The sequence below is a fragment of the Pseudochaenichthys georgianus genome, chromosome 18 (genome assembly GCF_902827115.2).
Source record: "Pseudochaenichthys georgianus chromosome 18, fPseGeo1.2, whole genome shotgun sequence".
Taxonomy (NCBI): domain Eukaryota; kingdom Metazoa; phylum Chordata; class Actinopteri; order Perciformes; family Channichthyidae; genus Pseudochaenichthys; species Pseudochaenichthys georgianus.
In genome coordinates, this window is record NC_047520.1 from 10,611,730 (window position 1) to 10,637,625 (window position 25,896).

At 42.4% G+C, this 25,896-nt stretch overlaps 1 protein-coding gene, 1 long non-coding RNA gene and 1 other non-coding gene across 3 annotated transcripts; 1 reads left to right on the plus strand and 2 right to left on the minus strand.

The window, feature by feature from the left end:
* The first annotated feature begins 1,817 nt into the window (after positions 1-1,817).
* LOC139435733 (uncharacterized) lies at positions 1,818-3,060 on the plus strand. Its single transcript, XR_011644943.1, has 3 exons — positions 1,818-2,063; positions 2,321-2,485; positions 2,859-3,060. It is a non-coding gene; the product is annotated as an uncharacterized lncRNA (long non-coding RNA).
* A 7,224-nt stretch (positions 3,061-10,284) lies between these two features.
* Positions 10,285-24,398, minus strand: snapc2 (small nuclear RNA activating complex, polypeptide 2). Its single transcript, XM_034106200.2, is given in 9 exon segments — positions 10,285-10,373; positions 10,376-10,526; positions 10,528-10,595; positions 16,715-16,804; positions 17,530-17,824; positions 18,075-18,217; positions 18,692-18,815; positions 19,487-19,657; positions 24,012-24,398. Coding segments are annotated over 9 exon segments (1,338 nt in total). The 5' UTR covers positions 24,219-24,398.
* Positions 24,399-25,154: 756 nt separating this feature from the next.
* On the minus strand, positions 25,155-25,236 carry trnal-aag (transfer RNA leucine (anticodon AAG)). Its single transcript has one exon. It is a non-coding gene; the product is annotated as a tRNA-Leu (tRNA).
* Between the last annotated feature and the right edge of the window lie 660 nt (positions 25,237-25,896).

Below are 25,896 nucleotides of genomic sequence, written 5' to 3' on the forward strand. Positions count from 1 at the left end.
TTGTGTCAGTAAATGTGTACTAACAGAGGCGGGGGTGTGTGTGGAAATAACGGGGACAGAGCTGCTGTCAGACGATCAGCTGTGGTCGTCATCACAAACGGACGTCGCTTCACGTGATGCTCCGGAGGAAAGGACGTCCCTGCTTCTCGTGGTTTCTTTGCGTCCCTCCATGCTTCACTGGTGGGAGGGACTAGACGCAGGGAAACGACGCAAGTGAGGGACGCAAGGAATCCATTTACAGTTTTTCTCGATTGCCAACAGACTTTTTTTTTTTTAATTGCTCTGTTTCTCAGAACACTAAACACAATTCACAAAACCACACACCCAAATTGCAAAACTCCTAAGTTCTCCTGCTAAATGAAGAACTGCCCTCAAAACTACATAAACACTTTCCAAATGCAAACTTTAGCTCCAAATATAACTTCATTCATAATACTAGATGGTTTGACCACCCAGCTACACACTGCTGAGCGTACTCTAAAGCACTTTCACCTGTTCTGGGCTGTGCTCTGTACATAGAGGGTTCTGCAGAGAAAGATTGCTTGAGTTTACAGAAATACAGTAAATGAATAAATACAAATGAGTTGTTGAAAAAAATCACATTGTATTCAAAGATAACATCGTGCAACATGCATCTCAGCACATAGCTATATGCTTCGGATCTCTCTAAGTGTGATGGCATTGTTTGCCAACACCCAGTTAGTAGCTGCTGCTTCCTGCCTCATTGAGCATCCTGAGCCTTCCACCTCTTTGTCTCTCAGTCCTTCAGATAAACTACAACGACATAGTGGTCAAAGACATTTGTGTCTGTTGCATAAAAGTAACTTTACCACAGTACATTGTGCAGGATGTGTGTACAGTTATAGTCTGCAACATGCCAACAATTCAATTACAGTAATGAAGTAAATACGTTTCACACAACAGATATAAGCTCTGATATATCATGAGAGTATTCTTCTTTGTCCACGTCCTCTCCCTCCAGCTCTACCTCTCATTCTTCCTCCTCTCACTCTCACCCACCTCTTCCTCCTCCTCTCACTCTCAGCCCAGCTCTTCCTCTTGCTCTTGCTTCCATGTTGGCTTCCATTGTTGCTGTAAGAAAGAACTCACCTGTGGTCTTTTCATAGTGCTAACATCCTGATTGATGAGCCAACATGATGCTACCAGGTGATTGGTCAGGTGGAACGTGCTTCTTGATCATTGGTCCATGTGTGAGGCATTTTGAATATCAGTGTTTTAAACCTGCTAACACGTGACTTTGTCAGATTCCTGTGTCTTACGTGGAGAAACGTGTGCAGTGGTTTGCAGAAAGTGCCATGTTGATTTGCAAATTGTGTGAAAAGCTGAAAACGTGTTTAGAGCTTTGGAGATTTGAGCCGATGTTTTGCTCTTTGAGTGTCAGTTAAAAGAATTGTGCTTTATGTAGAATTTTAGTGTGTTAGCAATCGAGAAAAACTGGAAACGAAGTGAGAAGGACCCAGCGGCTTCATTTGCATAATCTTCCCTCAGGGAATTTATTCCGGTGTGAAAGCGATCGGCTCTTATGGCGCATTTCCACTGCAGCGGGTAGCCCCGTTTAAGCGTCCTGGACCGTCCTCAAGCGGCCAGGCCAGTTTTTGGTGGCATTTCCATATAGCCTAGTACCGGCTAGCGGGTACTTTTTCTCTCTTTTTCCGGCCCCATAAAATCGTGGTTCTATCAGACCAGGCCAGGGCTGTGACGTCAACACTCGACTGCTGATTGGTCAGAGAGAATCGTCACAAGATCGCGCGCGAGATCATCCCTCGCGTCACATATATATCAAGAAGCAAGCTTACAGCATTTTGTAAACGGAGGAGCTACAAAAATGGCAACGTCGAAGAAAAGCACACCGTGGTCGACCGAGGAGGTGACGACGTTCCTACATCTCATTGGGGATGATAAAATCCAGCGGGAGCTCGACGGAACAACGCGAAATGTGAAAGTGTTCCAGGATGTCTCTGCACAGATGTCCGAGCGCGGATTTTCGAGGACTTTCCTGCGATGTAGGGAAAACGGAACGGCTTTACTGGAGTCCCTGCAAGGTACGCTCACTTCTAACAAATAAGTCTATTTTATCCTTACATTAATGTTCGACAACCCGTGCTTTTATGGAGCCCCAAAGAGCTACATAGCTAGCTAAGGCAGATAGCCTAGGCAGATAGCCTTAGCTAGAGCTATTGTTTGCTAACACCATATGTGCCATTGTTTACGTTCAGTTTTTCTTTTCTATAGTTGTTGTTGCTATTTAGTATTGTGCTGCAGTAGTTTGTGGAATTAACAAGTCATTTTGCTGTTCTAGATGATTACATTGGGACTCGTGAGGAGGAACATTCCCGAACAACGGGTGATGGCAGTGTTCCGTCCACATCGTCATCGAATCCAGAACGGACCCCAGCCGAAGAATCGACACCGACTCAACCACCAACACCGAGTGCCATCACGACACCGCAGCGTGTGGTTCTAGGTAAGAAATAGAAATGGCAAAACGACTGGAATTGTGTTTTTGTTTTTTTAAACCGTGGATCATCCATCGTCAGTAATTAAAATAAGCTATATCACTGTGTGGAAATGCTCTGTTACAAGTAAAGTCTTAGCTAGTAAGCAGCTAGTACAGTTGTGTGTGACATCCTATCATATACATATATTTATATTCATTATCAACAGGCTGGACATAATGTAATTCACTTTCACAATCATTGTAAACATCTAGGGCCAGAACTTTCTTTAGTTCACCTTACTGTTGTTCTGTTTATACATGTTATTCTTATATCCTTGTGTGACCTGTACCTGTCCTGTGTGTTTTCCTTATTGCTAATTATTATCTTATTGTCACCCAGGCAAGAGGAAACGAGGAGGAGAGGATCGGGCCCAGCAGGAACGGCACCATGACTGGGCAGCCGACTGGCCCGTCTCCTCCCTGATACTTCAAAAAACCTTAATAGTTATTGTACATATTATATATTTTTTATCTAGTTAATTTTTAAATGCAACATTTGTACTTCCTTGTTTATTTATTTTCTTTAAAATGTTCATTTTATATTTACAATTCCATGTATATTTATGCTGGCTGCAATACAGTTTTACATTTTTTATTTGTATTGTTTAAGGCATGCCTTTTTGATACAACATTTGTATTTTTATACTGCCATCAATAAAGTACTTCTTTGACTTATCTTATCTCTTGTTGATAATGAATGGCACCCAACATAAAAAAATCATAAACATACATGAATTTATAAAGCAATAACAAACACCATAATACATGTAGAAATTGCTCAATTGTAATACCCTCGTTCTACTAGACTCAAACAACACATTCCTTATATATTTCAAAGATGAGAGAACAAAAGAAACCTATAACCCATTCAAGCAAGCTTTTAACATGTCTAGAAGAAAGATTGAGGTTATATTTATTATATTATTTTATGTTGTGGATACTTTAGTCTCCATCCATGTTTACAATTGTCCACACTATTTTACACTTGCATTTATGAATATAGTTTTGCTGTGTTTTACACTTTAGTATTTATGTTTATAGTTAGCTTTGATATTTGCTTAATTGATTAGAAAGATTTTCTTTTCATGATCTGATATTTCCTCAAATGTTATTATGGGGCAGTACTTACTGGTGCTTGAATTTCAAATATTCAATTCAGATAATATTTGTTTAAAACATTTGACAAACACATGTATATTGAAAAAAAAAGAAGGATTTATTTATGTTCAATACAATGAATACAATACAATGCTTGCTGTGATCACTTTCCTTCTTGCTGTGATAACAAGCCACACACCAAGAAACAAGTAAACGATCGCTTCCACATCCTCCATTGTTTTGTGAGTTGTGTCGCATTGAAGATGACGCCACTGCAGTTTTACCCAGCGTCGCTCCGACCAAAAAGCTGATCGCCCCGCCTACACTGCGTTGCTACCCCAGGTCCTAAACTGTAATGGAAATGCGCCACGGCCTCGGCCGGCCAGCGAGGCAGCCCGAGGCCTGAGCGAGGACGCTTAAACGGGGCTACCCCGTTGCAGTGGAAATGCGCCATTAGTTCCATGGGGGTACTAAGTGCTGGGAACTAAGGCCCCGGCCACACGAGGACGAAAACGGTCGTTTGCGTTACTGTTTAGTGTCATATAGACCGTTCGGCCACACGAGGACGACCGAATACGGCACTAAACGACTGAGGAAACGATAACGGGTCCCAAGGTGGATAGAACGGCATATGCAACGCTCTGGGGGGTCCTACGGCTCCGTGTGTACGCCCTATACGATCATTTTCTGATAATGATGAGGCAATAGCCCCGCCTCTCCCCACCTCTGCTGCTCACCCCCGCGTCAAAGTAAACTGCACACTGAATTCAGATTATTTATCTTTCTCTCGATATGGACCTAAACGCGAGTGAAGTCTAATCTGCTCACCTGCAGCTCCTCCCGCTGCAGCAAAACACACACTTCAAGTCAGATCATCACCCTTAGCTATTTTAATGACCTCTCAAACTACCTACACTAGTTAAATATGTTTATTTTTACTGTCGGCCGGGTCACTCATTACTGGATGAGCTGCTGCATGAGACAGACACTGGCGCTGTCCGAAGAGAGGGAAGAAAAAGAGAGGCTCCGTGTATTTTATTATTATATTATATAGAGTCGTTATTCATTTGTTTTAAAGCTCAATAAATAACAAAGAAGACCTTTGACCGGCACTTTTATCATTTTGTCCGGAAGATTTAAACTTTAATACACGTTGACTGGCGAACAACTCTGCCCGGTTCCCTCGGCCCCCACCGCGGAGAATAAACAGAAGGGCAACCATGACAACCATGCTTCTTCGCTGCTTTTGTGGAGGAAGTTACAGCGCCACCTACAGGCTCCTGCATATGTACTGCAGCTTCTCCAGCGGTTGGAGCTAAACGGAGCAGTCTCGTGTGGACAGACACTATCCGGTGAATATTGTGTGTGGACGGAAGGTTGTTTGCGATTGCGTTTGCGTTAATCCTATGCGTTTAGCCGTTTTCGTCGTATGGCAAAGTGCCTGGTTTGAAAGTGGCTAATGGGCAAGACAATTAAATAGAAACACAACATGATCACAAAAACTACCAAAATTCACACATGACAAAAAGGGGCATAACAAAAACAGATAATAAATAACTAAAATGAGAAAAAAACAACTACAAAATTGAAAAGACACAACTATAAGGAGACACAGAATGACTACAAAGGCACAAAACAACTACAAAGAAATTAAAACAACTACAAAAAGGAGCAAGACAACCACAGACAACAATAATTACCAACATATTTACTAATTGACAAAAGAACTACAAAGACACACAAGATAACTACAAGAGTCCCAAAACAACTACAAATAGATGCACACAACAACAAAAAGGGGCAAAACGCCAACAGACAATAAATAACTTCAACAAGAAACAACAAATACAATTGACAAAAAAACACTACAAAGATACACAAAATTACCACAAAGAGATGAAACAACTACAGAGAGATGCAACACGACCACAGAGGCGCTCAACAACCACTAACAAAAAATAACTACAAGATCAAATGATATACAATTGACCAAAACATCTAACAACATACACAGAACAACTACAAAGAGATGCAACATGACTACAAAGAGGGCCACAACCAGACAAAACACAACTACAGAGAGATGCAACATGACTACAAAGAGGGCCACAACCAGACAAAACACAACTACAGAGAGATGCAACATGACTACAAAGAGGGCCACAACCAGACAAAACACAACTACAGAGAGATGCAACATGACTACAAAGAGGGCCACAACCAGACAAAACACAACTACAAAGAGATGCAACATGACTACAAAGAGGGCCACAACCAGACAAAACACAACTACAGAGAGATGCAACATGACTACAAAGAGGGCCACAACCAGACAAAACACAACTACAGAGAGATGCAACATGACTACAAAAGGGCCACAACCAGACAAAACACACTACAGAGAGATGCAACATGATTACAAGAGGGCCACAACCAGACAAACAACTACAAAGAGATGCAACATGACTACAGAGAGGCTGACAACAAAGTGATGAAAGCAACACAAAATAACTACATTAAGACAAAACAATTACAAAAAGAGAGTGACTACTAAAAAGCGTGCGTCTTGGTGGTGGAGCTTTTTTCTGGGCACCATGGCACATGATTTATATATGAATATAATGCTATGAAATAAGTAATTAGATCAAACAAATGAAAAACTGTCCATTTGCTGAACATAAGGAAAGAATGGAACATTATCAGCACGGAGATCAGGCAGGATGACAGCTCAGTTTTATTTCTGTGAAAATGTGCCGTATGTTTCGTTTCCTAGACAGGAAAGTGACACACTCTGCTGCTGCAAGATTGCAACATCAGGATTAAGATGTTTCAGCAAGCCCAGTTTGTAAACTTTGCACAAGACCATGTTGAACAGCAGTTAGAAAATAATTGACCTGACACTCCTCCTCACACGTCACCGCAGGCTGTTAATCAATAGAGTCAACACAGTATTTTATTATTATTATTCATCCTGTTTCTATACTTGTGGACCAAATGAAGATACTAGTACACAGTGGTGTAACGTCATTGAATACATTTACTCAAGTACTGTACTTAAGTACTTTACTTGAGTATATCCATTTCTTGCTACTTTGCACTTTTACTCCTCTACAGTTCAGAGGTGAGTGGTGTGCTTTTTCTCCACTACATGTATTTAATACCTTTAGTTGCTTCTCAGATGTGGATGAATTATGTGAAATATACTCAAGTGTTTAATCAGACTTTAGTTCCACCTGGAGTAAATTCACAAGCTACCCTTCTTTCAGCTACTTTCACTATATTTTGATAATACTTTTCTACTTTTACTTGAGGAACATTTTGATTGCAGGACTTTTACTGTAACAGAGTATTCCTACACTCTGGTACTTCTACTTTTACTCAAGTACAAGATCCGAGTACTTTTTCCACCTCTACAGTACTGCATTGTACCATATTAGCAAATACTGTGTGTTATCATGTGTACAATGTAAATAGTAACTGTGAGAGATATTCACCTCTGAAATGTATTGGAGTAGAATTATAAAGGTGAATTAAATGGAAATACGTAACTCAAGTCAATTACAAATATCTCAAAAAAGTACATAAGCACAATACTTGAGTAAATGTACTTAGTTACTTTCCACCTCGTTACATTAAGATTTTCAATGTAAGATTTCAGAACATCAGGTTGTAATACTCGGTAAAGTAATATGAGTAAAATAAAACAGTTGTTATTTGTGATTCCCAGCAGCCCACTGTTAGAGCCCAGCCCTTCAGCTGGCCTGTCTTCTTCGAGAAAATCAATGGCCAATCAAAAACCCAAATGGCTTTTGCTGCCCTCTGCACACTCCCTCCTATCGCTACACGTCATCGCTGGCTACTTATATAATTGGTGTCAACACAACACTGATGCCATGGCAATGCTGCTCCACCTCAAGTGCACCATCATGAAGAACGCCTGTTCCACAGAGGCTCAGAAAGCCACTGTTAATAATTCATCTTCAAATAATGATTAACAGATGGTCATAAAGTCAAACGCACCTCCCCAACAGCAGTGAGCTTTCCATGAACCACATCACAAATCATTCGATATGAGGGAAACGTTTGCCAATTGCAATAAAAATATGTCAGTTCATTGTGAAAGGAAATCTTTTTGTATAGAGTATATACAAGCAAATGAAAAGTATTATAACACGCTAATATCTAGTTTAAAGTTAGATAATGATCTTGATAACATCTGATCATTCTTTTTACACTTCGGCAGCGATAGGCTATTGACATTTTGGTTTGACACGTACTGTATCGCCATAATATTTCAAATGACATCCAGTCATAAAGGCAACAATCCTCACTCAACAGAACACAACAAATAATGGTCTTAGTAATGAATTAAATAGAACCACGGCACAGAAGAGGGGTATTGGATGTCAGTGTTGTCCAGCAGAGTTCCCAGCTGTGGTGAATGAGGTTTTTTTAATTTGGGCATGAAAAACACTAAAAGACAAAAGAAAGAGTTCCCTTTCATCTTTCCAAAAAACTAATAATGTTTTCGTTCAGTGTTGTGAAGCACCACAGCCAACACTGGCAACATAAAGGAGATGGTGGGAGATTTAAGCGCCCACAGAACACACCCTAAACCTGTCACTGGCAAGTGTGTTGACGTGGACACTTTGCAGGACCAAAGTACCTGGGATGAGACCTGGGGGGTATACTGCGAAGCAGGATTTTCGCTTAGCCGGCTAAATTCAGGGAAAACTCCGGCTTTCCGGTCCTACGAAGCTGGTTCTCTTTTTAGCAAGCTAGATCTCCATGGTAATATATGCTAAGCAGCTAACCTGGTCGGGACCAGGTTAGGTTGCAGGCTAAGAGCTCAACTCAGTGAAAGCACCGCCTGCTGACCAATCAGAGCTCAGTTGTGCGGAGTTTTAAAGCGATCAAGTCATATTACAGGAGAAAGGAAATACAGAAAAAACTGCCGTCGCAGGAAAGACGGCCGGCAAAAATCACCGACTGTGTGAACGTGAACATTAATAGAATATCACCTCCCATCTTCAGAGCAATCTGACTATTATAAACATTAGCGTTAAGAAAGCTTACTTAAATATCGGCCACAACATAAGTAACCGGATCAGAGTACATTAAGTACAGTCCGCGGCATATCACTTCATAATGTATCATATATCTCCTTATCTGAGTCAGCTGAGCCGTATCTGGCCGTGCAACACTCACAGTGTCACATACTGTATGCAGAAGTATTATTTTAAGCAACACATAAGTGACGAAACACTCGAGACAAATGTAATTGAAGTCAGATCGTGTTTTAGACGGGGGCAGGTTATCATAAACTGTTAATGTATGCATTCAAACACTTTTTCTTTTTCCAGCTGTATTCACCTTGCAGGTGCAGCTATGTGGCTTTTATCCTGGATCAAGTGTTTAAGTCATGGATGTTTAAAGTTTAACTTCTTCATTTTTGACTAGTATTAAAGTTCACTTTTCATTCAGGAAGTATGACGCTGCGCTGTCAGTGCGCTTCTCCATGTTTGTGATTGGTCGAATGCTCCAGATTACCACCCCCTTTCCTGTGAACGCGCACCTAACTAGATAGGAACGGCTGGCTTGAGCGATTCCACTTGATAACCAGCGTCGTAGTACAGTTTAGCGAGAGAGCGTATGTTTTGGATTAGGCCAACCGGCTAACTCAAACATATCCAGGTTAGGTTGAACCAGGTTCGCAGTATAGGCCCCTGGACAACAACCAGGACTGGGATTAAAGAAATGGGCGTTTTAGAAGGTTTTCTCCTTGACTGGTACTGAAGGGTGGCGTTAGGTCATTACAGAGGGCCCGGGCTGCACCGCTGTAATAAAGCCCAAACACACACCATCCGATTGTCTTGTCCCATCATTAAAGGTTTCCTATCATGCTATTTTTAGGCATATATTATGGGTCTCAGATATATACAAATATATAAAAACATGTCTACAAAGTGCATTTTGCATGATAGGTCCCCTTTAAATAGAGACACGGCATTGGACAGTCTCAACATATTTGAGCAATCATCTTATAACTGTGTATCACAAAAACAAAGACAATTATATATTTTTTGATTTGATTGAATATTTTTGTAATGGTTCCCTTGTAGTGTATGTTATGTTTAATATTCTTAAGTAACATTATTTGACCACTGCTTGTCTTTTTCTAGAAACTCATGATAAAGTGCAGAATGGCTCTTGCTGCCCTCTGCTGACAAAGAGCAAAGATGCCGGGTGAAATCTGAACCCAGACACCCATTCTGTGTTATTTGGACATGTCGCTTCTGTACTTCGACAAATACATATTCATTTTAAGACTAGAAAAAATTGTGAATTAATAGATGAGAACATCTACATCAATAAATCAGAAAACTCTTCTGATGGCACACATGACTGAAATTGTGCTTCGCCTTTTTTCCTGATATTTTAACCATTAATAATAGGAACATAATCCGGAGTTAATTAGTTCTGTAAAACATTTTTGGGTTTCAGCCCTATCATTTAAGAAGAAATCAGCCAAAGTTGTTGATGCATCAGTGTTTATTGTTGTCTTAACAAAAGCAGCTGAACTGTGCCTAAAAAAAAGGACAACATTTACATTTAAATCATGAACTAATCAATCCAAGTTTTAAAGAAAACAAACATTTTAAAACTGCCTATTTGCGCTGTAAGAGTTTCAGAGGCACCATAATGGGTTGAGGGGGCGGACAGAGTCCCGTTAAGTCCAGCTCCCCTGATTGGCGGTGGCGTTATTGCTCCCTGATGATTGGCTCTCAGCTTCCTCCGGCTGCAGTCTCTTTGCTCCACTGTCCGTGACATCACTGCTATCAGCTGACCCAGCGGCGTTCTGCTCTCCGTTGGTTCTGGTGCCGTCTGTCTGAACACAGAGTCCCCCCTTTCAGCTCTTTCAACATCTCTCTGGCCATCTTAGAGTCACAGCGGTGGGAGGGAGAAGGAAATCGGTACATACCTGAAGACAGGAAGACGAGGCCGTCAGGTTGTTTTTCTAACCAGCTGTGGACAATGAGAGCGTGCACCCGAGTTGTCATACAACATTTTTTAAAGGGAACAAAAGTTTAACAATAAAAATCCACAAACTGAAAACTAATTGAAAGGGTTAATGACCTGCAAACTGGACAACACCGCGATAGCACCTGTCAATCACAATGTTACCAAAGCATTGGTTCTTCACTGTCTACTGTGCTCTAAATAGACGGATACATTCCAAAAGGATCATGTTGAATTGAAACAAATCGTCAATGAGACCATAAACTGCCAGGTGCTTAATGAGGGAATAAATCATGTGACAGTTGATGTAATTATCTCAGACTTCTATTAAATCGGCTTCCATTTTCCGACCTGGGGGTTTCTACTTGACCAAAAACCTTTGCAAGTTTGGTACGCACCAGAGTAGGGCCGCACAAAAATTTGTGATATTTGTTTTTAAGCGACCCAACGGAAGTTTATTGTAAAATGCGGCCATATCTCCGGCTAGGAAGGTCGCATCAACGTGCTCCCGTCTCTAGCACCCCCGCAGCCCGAGCTACGAGTGAAAGAACTTACATGAAACTTCCGTTGGGTTGCTTTAAAGTCAAGCTTCAGTTTAAGACTGTAATAGAAACATGTGATGGAGCATTACTAACCTGACTCAGAAACCATCTAAAGCGCCATTGGAAGCCATTTGGAAAGGGCAGGCACTTTCAAAGATACTTGGCAGGTGATTGGATCAATCTGTCTATCACCTTCTATCATGGTAGGGCTGAACGATTAATCGATTTGAAATCGATTTTTTGAAATTATGCGATTATCAAATCGCAAAGCCTGCAATTAAAAAAAAAAAGTTGTTGTTCTTCTTGTGTGTCAGTCATCCACACCAATCAGAAGTGCTGTGCTCCACATGTACCAGCCATTGTTAATCAATCAGAAGTGGCCCATGATAGAAGGTGATAGACAGATTGATCCAATCACCTGCCAAGTATCTTTGAAAGTGCCTGCCCTTTCCAAATGGCTTCCAATGGAGCTTTAGATGGTTTGGTGAAACAAACCATCTGAGTCAGGTTAGTAATGCTCCATCACATGTTCTACATCTAAAAGGGTGAATCTTAAACTGAAGCTTGACTTTAAAGCAACCCAACGGAAGTTTCATGTAAGTTTAGTTCTTTCACTCGGGGGGTGCTAGAGACGGGAGTATGTTGATGCGACCTTCCTAGCCGGAGATATGGTCGCATTTTACAATAAACTTCCGTTGGGTCGCTTAAAAACAGATATCGCAATTCTAATCGCAATATTTGTCAGAAAAATCGCAATTACATTTGTTCCCAAAATCGTACAGCCCTATATCATGGGCCACTTCTGATTGGTTAACGATGGCTGGTACATGTGGAGCACAGCACTTCTGATTGGTGTGGATGACTGACACACAAGAAGAAAAAAAATTGTTTAAAAAAATAAAATAAAAGTTTTTAAAAAAAATTGCAGGCTTTGCGATTTGATAATCCCATCATTTCAAATCGCGATTTCGATTCAAAATCTATTAATCGTTCAGCCCTACACCAGAGCTGCATAAGTGTATACTGTACAACACCACTTTATTTATGAGGGGATACCATCTTCAAAATTATTTTAAATCAAGCAGTGTCCTATTTTCTGCCGTTTGTGTGTCAATATAACTAATTTCCAACAAGACCAGGGCCCAGTGCTGCCATCGGTGTGCGGCGAGGGCTTGGAACGATGCAACAGGACTGGGACATGACATGGCAACATATCACAGTTCCAGAAACGGCAAACACGTTTTTACTGCCTGATCTGAACTTCTTCCTAGTTATTTTTGTCAAAAGTTCTCCATTAAAGGGTTTATGAATTAATGACATGCGTTTATTAGTCTGTGCTTCCTCTGATTTCATGTTCCGTCATAAATCATAATGTTATTGTTTCTGTGAACATTTATTACGCCATAGCCCTTTCTCATTTCTCTAACTCCCCTCCTCGACTCCTATCCTCGAGACTTAGTCCCGCCCACAGGAGATGCGAGGGGAGGAGTCGAGGAGGGGAGCCGAGGAGAGAGGAGGGGAAGCAGCAGGCGGTTAGAGAAATGAGAACTCCTCTCCTCTGAGCGGTCATCTTAAAGAGACGTCCATTAATGATGACAGAAGGCACAGCAGCCCTCTGTCTGATGGACAGATGTGTTCATGACCACTTATATATTTACTTTGATTCATTCACAGTGCGGTATAATGAGACAATAACAGGCTACAGATGCGGACACATACACACACACACACACACACACACACACACGTATATATTTATATAAATATATACAATTTCAGAATCAAACAGAGCACTCTCATAATAACGTAACACTATCAGAGACTGGATATACCCCCCCCCCCCCCCCTTTCCCCCCTCTGGTCGCTACAATGAGGAAAATAGGAAAACATATTTTCAAGTATTAAAAGTAAGCAGAGGACACCAAACCAACTGAGACCTGTCTGTCCGCTGCATCTACGCACTGGACAACACACACACACACACACACACACACACACACACACACACACACACACACACACACACACACACACACACACACACACACACACACACACACACACACACACACACACACACACACACACACACACACACACACACACACACACACTGTAACACACACACACACACACACACACTGTAACACACACACACACACACACACACACACACACACACTGTAACACACACACACTGTACCACACACACACACACACACACACACACACGCACCTACACACTGTACAACACACACGCACCTACACACTGTAACACACACGCACCTACACACTGTACCACACACACACACGCACCTACACACTGTACAACACACACGCACCTACACACTGTAACACACACGCACCTACACACTGTACCACACACGCACCTACACACTGTAACACACACACGCACCTACACACTGTACCACACACGCACCTACACACTGTACCACACACGCACCTACACACTGTACCACACACACCTACACACACTGTACCACACACGCACCTACACACTGTAAACACACACACACGCACCTACACACTGTACCACACACACGCACCTACACACTGTACCACACACACACCTACACACTGTACCACACACACGCACCTACACACTGTACCACACACGCACCTACACACTGTACCACACACACGCACCTACACACTGTAACACACACACGCACACACCTACACACTGTAACACACACACACGCACCTACACACTGTACCACACACACACCTACACACTGTAACACACACACGCACCTACACACTGTAACACACACACTGTACCACACACACACACCTACACACTGTACCACACACACGCACCTACACACTGTACAACACACACGCACCTACACACTGTACACCTACACCACACACACACACACAGTACCACACACACGCACCTACACACTGTACCACACACACCTACACACTGTACACCTACACCACACACACTGTACCACACACACAGTACCACACACACGCACCTACACACTGTACCACACACCTACACCACACACACTGTACCACACACGCACCTACACACTGTACCCCACACACACACACACACACACACACGCACCTACACCACACACACGCACCTACACACTGTACACCTACACCACACACACACGCACCTACACACTGTACAACACACACGCACCTACACACTGTACAACACACACACACACCTACACACTGTACACACACCTACACGCACCTACACACTGTACCACACACACACACACACAGTACCACACACACGCACCTACACACTGTACCACACACACACCTACACACTGTAACACACACACGCACCTACACACTGTACCACACACACTGTAACACACACACGCACCTACACACTGCACAACACACACGCACCTACACACTGTACCACACACACACACACACACACACACACACACACACACACACACACACACACTGTAACACACACACACTGTACCACACACACACACACACACACACGCACCTACACACTGTACAACACACACGCACCTACACACTGTAACACACACGCACCTACACACTGTACCACACACACACACGCACCTACACACTGTACAACACACACGCACCTACACACTGTAACACACACGCACCTACACACTGTACCACACACGCACCTACACACTGTAACACACACACGCACCTACACACTGTACCACACACGCACCTACACACTGTACCACACACGCACCTACACACTGTACCACACACACCTACACACACTGTACCACACACGCACCTACACACTGTAACACACACACACGCACCTACACACTGTACCACACACACGCACCTACACACTGTACCACACACACACCTACACACTGTACCACACACACGCACCTACACACTGTACCACACACGCACCTACACACTGTACCACACACACGCACCTACACACTGTAACACACACACACGCACACACCTACACACTGTAACACACACACACGCACCTACACACTGTACCACACACACACCTACACACTGTAACACACACACGCACCTACACACTGTAACACACACACTGTACCACACACACACACACCTACACACTGTACCACACACACGCACCTACACACTGTACAACACACACGCACCTACACACTGTACACCTACACCACACACACACACACAGTACCACACACACGCACCTACACACTGTACCACACACACCTACACACTGTACACCTACACCACACACACTGTACCACACACACAGTACCACACACACGCACCTACACACTGTACCACACACCTACACCACACACACTGTACCACACACGCACCTACACACTGTACCCCACACACACACACACACACACACACGCACCTACACCACACACACGCACCTACACACTGTACACCTACACCACACACACACGCACCTACACACTGTACAACACACACGCACCTACACACTGTACAACACACACACACACCTACACACTGTACACACACCTACACACTGTACACCTACACGCACCTACACACTGTACCACACACACACACACACAGTACCACACACACGCACCTACACACTGTACCACACACACACCTACACACTGTAACACACACACGCACCTACACACTGTACCACACACACTGTAACACACACACGCACCTACACACTGCACAACACACACGCACCTACACACTGTACACCTACACACTGTACCACACACACACACACACGCACCTACACACACACACCTACACACTGTAACACACACCTACACACTGTACACACACACACACGCACCTACACACTGTAACACACACGCACCTACACACTGTAACACACACGACTCTTTGTTTGTAGATATCTACTAAACTACAGCAAATACAGAGAGTAGGCCTGATAGGAGTGATATACATACTACACACTGCTCTGCTTTCTGCACCTCACAGCTGTTCTCTCTGGAAACATCGCATCGCGATGAGAGCAGTTAATAAAATAATATCCAGGGGATGCATGCAGAGCTGTCATTGGCTGAGATAAGTCACGACGCTTTGAAACATCTTTGTTGCCGGAAATGCATCCATGAAGGAGCCGTGGAGGACCCATCAGTGTCTCCTCGGTTAGAGCTCCTCCAGAGAGCCTCCTCGACGCTCGGTCCTCGAAGTGCATTTAGAGAAATGAGATGTCCTTCGTCATGGCGCGCTGAAATTCATTTCTGGGTCACTACCGGAGGACTGAGGAGTCGAGGAGCCGAGGAGGGGGATTTGATTAAATGAGAAAGGGCCCATGTGTCATCCTTTGTTTCCCCTACTGTAGACTCTGAGCCTGCAGACATGTGACTCACGAGAAGAACGCATAAAGAGCTCAGATGATCTTGTTATATCAAATCAGCTGCTGCTTCTCCATCAGAACACGGAGAGAGGACAGAGAAGAGGTATTAATACTTCAAACTATTAGAGTGCCCTGACCTCTAGCGGCCAATCAGGTGCACAACGTGAACTGAGGGCCAATAAGACCCGTGTTGTACCTGGAGCAGATGCTTCTTCAGCTTGCTGCAGTCCAGCAGGGGCAGCTCCTCAGGAAGAGACATCAACAGGTCCAACACTATCGCATTCTCTGGAGGACCAAAGAACCTGAGATTAGATCATGTGATGCAGTGGGGGGGGGGTGTGGTGCTCCTCAGAACAACAGGAACACCTGCACACACATGGACAGTCAGGCATTCCTGTGCTACACATGGGGTTGTATTGGAGAGGTCAGAATGGCTTTTGCAACAAATAATCCTACAAAGATTCAGAAGCAAGGTTTATTAAGTTGTGAATTTGCACTTTAATATTTTATTCTGGATCTAAGTTTGAAGGTCAATCATAAATCTATTTAATATTTAAATGTGCACTCTGAAGTTTCAGGGAAAGGGGGATTTGTTTACATGTTCCAACAGTGCTTTTGTTGTTTGTTATGTTGTTGTGTGTTAGGCAACATTTAGCAGTTGTTGCATGCGTTCTGATTCCTTCGCCTCCTCAGACTCGCGAGGGCCCCACTGATCAGGTGGTTTGTGTGGGGTGAAAATGTATAAATGTAAATACATTTCCAATCATCGAAAAATAAATAAATAAAGTCATATACCGTAATAATTTGGAAAAATACCGCGATATGAGTTTTGTGTCTTCCTGCCCAGCCCTATCTTTACAGTTCATCGATAATGCTGCAACTCGAATACACCTTCATAAATCAAAGAGCTGTCAATGGCTCCACTAACATTGTTCCCAGCGGACTGCAGATGATTGGTTGATATATCTGCCGTATTTTAGACGTCACCAATCAGAGGACTTTGGACTCACCCATAGCGGTGAGGGTACAGCTCTCGCCGGGGCTGTTGATGATACTCAGGTAGTGGTAGATCCTCTCAAAGTGCACCACGCTCTGCGCGCCCCCCGTGGGAGTGCACTTGAGGGCTAATTTGCTGGTTAGCTTGGTGTGGAATTGCCGCACGGGGGTGGAGAGGGGGGCGGGGGAGGAAGCCCCGGAGGATGGTGCAGGACTGGGGGCTGGAGCTCGGTTGGTGGGAGACGTGTGAGGACTGGATGAGGGGGACTCTGACGACGAGGTGGTGGTGGGGGGTCGCTCTGAGGGCTGCTGGGTGATAAAGACATATTATATTGATACTAAATTAGGAATGTTTTTTTGTTACAGCAGCATGTTAAAGGGGGGCAGGAGCTCCAACAAGCCGTGTAGGACAGAGAGTGAATACACAGACTATACAGAGATGCTGTGAGAAACCAATGTGAGTTTGGAACATTGAACAGTATAAATCTATTCTCGTCGACCTCAACAATGGCAAACAAACCAAGGTATTGCACATCATTTGAAAATAAAGTTGACCGACCGCAGACTGAGAGGTGGGGGGGGGAGCAGGTGAGGCTCCAGCTGCAGTAGAGAGCGGTCGTGGGGTCACTCCTGGGCTCACGGCTGCTGCTGGACTCTTCAGTACTCTGATTGGACGGGCTGTGTTGGTTCTGAACTTCTCAACTAAGAGGGGATAAATCACAAAATGAAAAAAACTGTAATATGCCCCATCATCACAGTGACATGAAGGAAATTAGCAATGCATCATTACGGGTCATTCATTATAACCATCTAGTGCAGGGGAGTCACATTCATTTGAGTTCAGGGGCCACTTACAGCCACATTTGGTCTCAAGTGGGCCGGACCAGTACAGACATCATAGCTTAATAACCTATAAGTTCAGTTCACATTTAATAAATCATCTTTTAACAAAACACCATGAACAACCTGAAGTTTCTTATAAAAATAAGTGCATTTTTCCTCCGCTCGCATCTCCTGTGGGCGGGACTAAGACACGAGGATAGGAGTCGAGGAGGGGAGTCGAGGGGGGGAGTCGAGGGGGGGAATTCGAGAAATGAGAAAGGGCCCTGGTATCAATATTTATTGTCCGTCAAGTGTTCGTAAATGTGTCTACATAGAGAAGCTGGAGGTCCGTACCTTCGACTGGCTGATGGGGAACTGGCCTCAGAGGGACGGTGCATCCTACAGGGGGGGGTCTGTAGACCTGGGGGGGGTTGGAGTACCTCAGGGTGTTAGGCTCTGTGGAGCACACTGTGAGCATCTGAGGAACAGAGGGAGAGGACGATGGTGAGAGACACAATCAGTTCGGACCAGCAGGTTGGATTCATCACGTCAATATCTAGCACTTCTACTCCTCTCTTTCAAAGGGATCTCTTGATATTTGATATACTTTATTAATCCCCGTGGGGAAATTGTTTCTCTGCATTCGACCCATCCTGTGTTAGGAGCAGTGGGCTGCCATTTTGAACGGCGCCCGGGGAGCAGTGTGGGGAACGGTGCCTTGCTCAGGGACACCTCGGTAGCACTTGGTCTTGCCGGGACTTGAACTGGTGACCTTCCAGTTGCCAAACCGAGTCCCTATCGACTTGGCAACCACCGCCTCTTGAACATTTTTGTCCATGTTGTTTTTCCATTTTTGTTGTTGTTGTTTTTTATTCATTGTTCTTTATCCTTGAGACTGGACTTCTGTTTCCTTTAATTCAATGTGCTTTAATTGTTCTCTTTTGTTATATATTTTATAAAAATCTTAATGCAAGCATTTTTGATTTCTTATAGTCTTTTATCAATGCATTTGTGTCCTTTTCATTTAGTTTACTCGTGCTTTTATATTGCAAAATAATGTTCTTTGTGTACATGGAATGTTACGTAATGTAAAGTGTTTTTGATAACAAAATATTGAAAAAGATAATACTGTATATATGTTTGCAGTACCTGAGAGAAAGCATCTGAAACGGTGTCTTCCTGGGCTCCAGCCACCAGAGAGGCCATGCGTGCCCACTCCTCGATGGGCTTCCTGCCCTTCTCCTCCTGCATCTTCTTCTTCAGTTCTGAGGTGGCAAAGGAGATCACCTGGCTCTTCAGGAGGTCCACCATCGTGCTGATCTGAAACAAACCACACGGCTTTACATTAGAGCTACTCAGTCTGCAGTGTTTACTGCTCAGGGGTGGAACAAGTATTCAGACCTTTGAGTTAAAGAACCAATACCACTCTTTAAAAATACAACATTTCTAATAAAAGTACTGCATCAAGAATGGTAAAAGTATTTAAGTGCGATTAGAAACATTTAACAAGCTAGCTGTGGAATATTTGTTTTAACGCTTTTAGCAGAATTGCTGCCAATTCATGATTTTAGTTACTTAAATATAGTGTTGGATGGTTTATTTATCTATTTGTATAATTTTAATATTACTGAATTGGTAGGGATTTAATTATCATTCAAGATTTCAACATGACAAAAAGAATTAAAGAAATAAAACATACTTTAAAGGTCCCATGTCATGGCCATTTCTGCTGATCATAGTTCCATTGTCGAGGTCTACTCGAATAGATTTACATTGTTCAATGTTCCAAACTCACATTGGTTTCTCAAACAGCATCTCTGTATAGTCTGTGTATTCACTCTCTGTCCGAAACGGCTTGATGGAGCTCCTGCCCCCCCCCCCTCCCTGTGAGCCCAGTGGCCGTCTGCGAGACAGCGAAACCCAGCCCGAAACCAGTCCGAGCACACACACTCACCCGCAGCTTGGCTGCGAGTCTATTAATCTATATCAAATAATCATATTTTAAACGTTTTTGCTAAATATTGTGTCAAAATCCTAATTTTAACCTGTAAAATAAATGTAATGGAGTAAAAAGTACAATATTTGCTTCCAAAATGTAGTCGAGTAGAAGTATAAAGAAGAATTAAATTGAAATAATCTAGTAAATAACAAGTACCTCAAATGTGTATTTTAGAACAGTACTTGAGATGTACTTAGTTACTACCCTCAGGGGCGCCGTAAGGGGGTGAACAGTTAGGACGATTCTAAGGGACCGTGACTGACAGGGGCCCAAACTATTTTAGAACATTAAGAAAAAGATGTTTAAGTAACCTTTCATCAATAATTAACATTAATAGAACGTTATATTGATAATGTACTCACTAAACTTACGATTCATTTAACTTATTTTCTTCCAAAAGTTAATTATCCAAAGCCTCTGTACTAGGGATGTTAAGATTCACCGATTCACATCGGTGCACCGGCATAAACGTTCCAGATGCGAGTGCACGGGTTGAAAGAGTGCACATCGGCTACAGTTTGGGTTGAACTCGCGATGCAACGATTGTACCGTCCTTGCATCGGTAAAAAAACTATTCATTCAGATCATATCCTCTCTTCCAATCAGCACCCCGCAGAGACGACCTTTGATCTTTGCTTCGCACTACGGAGGCCGAGAGTCTCAGTGATCAACACACATGAAGTCGAGGAGAAAGAAAAACACAGCACACCGAAAAATACCTACAAATCAAACGTTTGGCAACACTTCGGATTTTTCAAGAAAGACGGACAACTTGAAAAATCGCTCGCAAATTGTAAACAATGCCGTGCCGCTTTAAAGTACACAAGTAGTACGAGGAACTTAGCGACGCACATAAAGAGGCGACATGGGGTCTGCGGCTGAAAAGAGACATATGAGTTCAATCACTCGGAGAGAGTGGTGTTTAGTGTACAGCAGCCTGTGACGGCCAATAATAGTTTGAATGTCTTCCTCACTGTAAGCAGTTATGGAATACCTGTCTGTGAAAGGTTATTTGTATTCTTTATTGTTCCTATAGAAACCACTGCTTTCTGCTCACTGCTGAGTTAGCCTATGGCAGCTGTATGGGCATTGCTCTATGGTAGTTGCACATTGTTAATCATGGGCAATGCATCCTTAAATTATTTAACTGTGAGGTGTTATACAATTGTACTGTACTCTGGAGAGTTTGTTAAGGTAAATAAGAAACAGCATGATGGGATGTCCAGTACTAGTAGAGAGAACCAAATATGTAAAGCACTTTTTCGTTAATTTAGGATTTGCTGCATATAAGGAATAAAACAAAAATCCTCTGTCGTACCATATTGAAGTATCATTATTTTTGGCATCGTGTTGAATCGCATCGTATCGCATAATGTTGAATCAAATCGTATTGAACTGTATCGCAACAGGGGTGAATCGTATCATATCGCATCGCCTGGTGTTTCAAATGTATCGTTAATGTATCGTATTGTGGCAACGTATCGAGATGCGCATCACATCGGCCTCAGTGATGGAGATGCACATCCCTACTCTGTACACCCCCTTCTATTTACATGTAATGGTTTGGTCTTGCCTCCAAACGCGGTGCGGCACCAGACATGGTACTGTGTGTAGAGTACCATGTCTCAATGACTAACAAAGTCAGGCTTTCAAAAAAGAAAAGAAAGGAGAGAAAGACAAGAGAGGGACTAAAGGGCGACAGTATGTCACCCAGTCTTTCAAAGAAAAGGTGGGTGTGGTTCATGAGTGGTGGAAATTAGACTGTTCGCTAAGCTTAGTCCATTGTGAATAATAATTGTAATGACATTAAGTACTGTTAATATCTTCACAGAAAATGCAGAGGTTTATCATTTCACTGTTCTTTTAGCTGACATTTAATAAATGCAGGTGCATTTTTAGCAGCTATTCATACTAAATCGGTTGTCCCTCCCCCTGGTGCCAGGACCAACAGATCCATCTTTAGGCTCAGCAGCCCTGGCTGAAGTCGAATAGTCCATTTAGCTTAGGAACCTTCCTAACGGAGTGAAATGACCCGGAAGTCCCTCAGTGGCAGCCATGATAAGTGCCGTTCAAATTCTCTAGATGATAGGAAAGGAGGTTTCAAACTTCCTTTATAACCTCCTTTAGCTTAGGAACTACTGGACCTCCCTTGACGAAAGGAGAGGAGAAAATTCTGCCCCACAATGCCTTGCGGCCGCAGCATTTGCCGTCACTCAACAGTCGGCCGTTCACGGAAACAACCGATTATGACCGAGAAATGATATCATGAAAGTTACGGTGCTTATTAAGCATTTTAAAACGTATGTGGTAAGTTGCCAAAGTGCTTTGTTTTGAACGTTCATCAGTATTATAATCAAAGAGAGAAATATGAACGTTAGTTTTGACTGAAATTATCAAATAAAGTCAACATTTCAGTCTTTACTGAGCTGTGTGGGGTTTGTTCAACTTTTAAAAGATGTTTGAATGGTGATATACACAGTGATAGATGTTAAGGACTTACGTTTATAATAAATACATTTGTATTTATTCTAAGATATTTTCATAGTTCATACAATCATTTGTATTAATGTGGACCGGAGGGAGAGGGTGACGACAAGCATAAGTTAACTTTCCTTTTTTATTTCAATTCCAACTTTGGTCATGAACAATATGTTTCTCTGTTGTCCACGTTCATAAAGCAAAGCAGCAGCATCAGAGCACGGTGCAGAGTCTCTAGATGAGTTTACAGTAGTCCCTCGTTCTTATTAAACATCCATGTTGTAGTCCGCTGTATAGAAAACTGTAGTTTCCATAGTTCCCCCACAGCAGCAGACGCACATTCATGACGTCCGCTGGCGCATCATAAACACGTCGGATAGTGAAAGTGCATTCGGATTCTCTAAAGTACCGCAGTCTCTTCTCCTAAGTTCTTTTGAATTCTCCTATCCACTATCCCTTAACCCCGTGACGTTTCACTCAGAGGTCAAGGGATAGACGATAGGGTTAGACGTTATGAGCTGATTTTTGGATTATCCGACCGCAACCCCTGTCCCCCCATAATGCTGAACCTGAACCAGCTTTTCTCCCAACTGAAGGAGGTGAGTAGCATTGTGTTGAATGCCATGCCACTTAACATATCTGAAGGGAGACTGGAATACAAAAAGCTAACATCTAATTTCAATTATACATTTCAAACACAGTATTTTACCACATATTTAAGTTATATTTATTTGGATGTATGCATTCGTGTTGAGAATGTTCCATTCAAAAATGTTATTATTAAAAATGCATTTACACCATAAAATATGACTATTGATCTATTGTCAGGAATGTTAGTCTTATATCAAATAGTGAATTATACTGCAGCAGAATGTTGCACGTCTGCACAGTGTTGTATTTTCACAGCTCAGTGTCAGTAAATATTGTGGTGTTAGTATTGGACTACAAGATAGATGGAAGCCTGTACATGTAAAGTTATTTAAAGCATTTAAAGCAAAGTCGGTTGGGTTCTGGTGGTATGGTTACAGCAATTGTGCTTGGTTGGCGTGGCCTGTGACTGGTGGTGGGGCCCAATGTGATATATTTTCATGGGGCCCAATGTGATATATTTTCATGGGGCCCAAAATCCCTGGCTGCGCCCCTGACTACCCTATACTCAGATGGCATATTGCTGAATGTATAGGTTTTGAAACGTACCTCTGAAATGGAGCGGGTGCGGACATGTTTTCTCAGGAATTCACAGTCAACGTCTTCGTTGACGTTGTTGGTCTTGCCGAGTTCCGTCAGGGCTTTCAGGAGCTTCTTCTGCTCGAGCCGCTGCCAAGTCCCGGACACTTTCCGTGGAGACGGTGCTGGTTCAAAACTCAGGTTCTTTTTGTTGCGTTTACGAGGAGGAGGCTTCATCTCAAATGATGTCACGGATACAACCTAAACTGCCACAAAAGCCCCAGGCTGGTTCGTCCCGTGAAAACTGGAGTAGTTTGTTACCTTTACTCACTGGACATAAAACTAAATGTTACCTTAAACTGAATTTATAACACGTGCCTTTACTGTTTTCTCTCACAACGACAACAAAACGTCTTCTGGTCGTTTCCGATGCAATATTTTCACAGTAAAAGCGTCATCCGCAATTCAGATCCCTAGACCACATTATCAAAACAAAATATGTTGCAAGTTGCAACATGATGTTAACATTGAAATGCTCCTTGCACTTTTAACGGGTTTTTTCCCTGGCGTGTGACCTTTTATTCAAATGGATTAATAAAAAACGATGTTAGTTTTCTTAAACTTTCGTTCAAGGCAGAGGAAAGAAAATTGAAAATGGAATTGCCCTTTTTAAATGCAAATATATATATGTAATAAATCCCCTCAATAGAAAGAACCTCGAATCGATAATCAACATGTTCAAATAAAAGTGAACTGTCAAATTAATTTCTCATTTTAATTTGAAAGCAATGAGACTAACTGTTTCCGGGTTCCTCAATCCGTTGTGGGAATAATTCGCCCTGAACTTTTACTCACAGGTATTGTTTTATAATATGTGTCTTCTATTTAATACAGTATGTTGTATTGCTTCCTTTACAGACCCCGTCGGGGGATTAATAAAGGTGGTTCTTCTTCTTCTTCTTCTTCTTCTTCTTCTTCTTCTTCTTCTTCTTCTTCTTCTTCTTCTATAAACAATTTACGACAGGAATTGCAGCCTGAAGAAACCCTCAACAATACAAAGGAGAAAACACCCTGGGTTCTATAATAAAATAGGAAAGGCACTGAAAGCAGTATGCGGTATTTTACTTTTGATATACGTAACAATAATAGAATTTTAGAAATGCATAAAGGTTATGGCAGCGGCGGGATTCGAACCCGCGCCTCCGAAGAGACTGGAGCCTTAATCCAGCGCCTTAGACCGCTCGGCCACGCTACCGTTGAATTCTATTTAAGGCATCATGAAATCATAAAGTGCAACTTCTCCCAGATGTTGGGAATATATGATTGCGAGCTCCAACTTTCTTCGGCCAATGAGAATGTGAGCCCCAACATTCTTTGGCCAATTACGTTCGTGGCCCCAACATTCGTCCAACATTTTATGCTCAATACTTGTAAATAGTAGTTGTTTTGTAAATATCTACTTATAATAGTGTTACTACTTAAATATAATTTGTTTGTAATGTAGTTAATACTTGAAACGTATAGTTATATTGTAATTTGTAATTGTAGTTATTTATTATTAGTTTGCTGAGAATAGTAATCTCAGTATTTATCAAATTACTTCTAAATTTGAAGTCTTTGTTGTATTTATTGTACTGTTGTGGTGTGTTTTAAATACATATTTCAAAAAGTATTTCCTTATTTATTTTTCTCTGAACAAACAAAACTGGTGCACAGCAGTTGAACAAGTAAGTGTTTTAATTACAGTTTGTGGAGGATAGCACATTAGTAATGGTGATGATGACAACATTTAATAGTATTAACATTCACTCTTGAAAGCAGTACTCAGATCCTCTACCTATAAGTGAAAGTACTTATACCAGACTTAAAATACTACATTACAAGTAAAAGTCCTGCATTCATACATGCGGTAAAA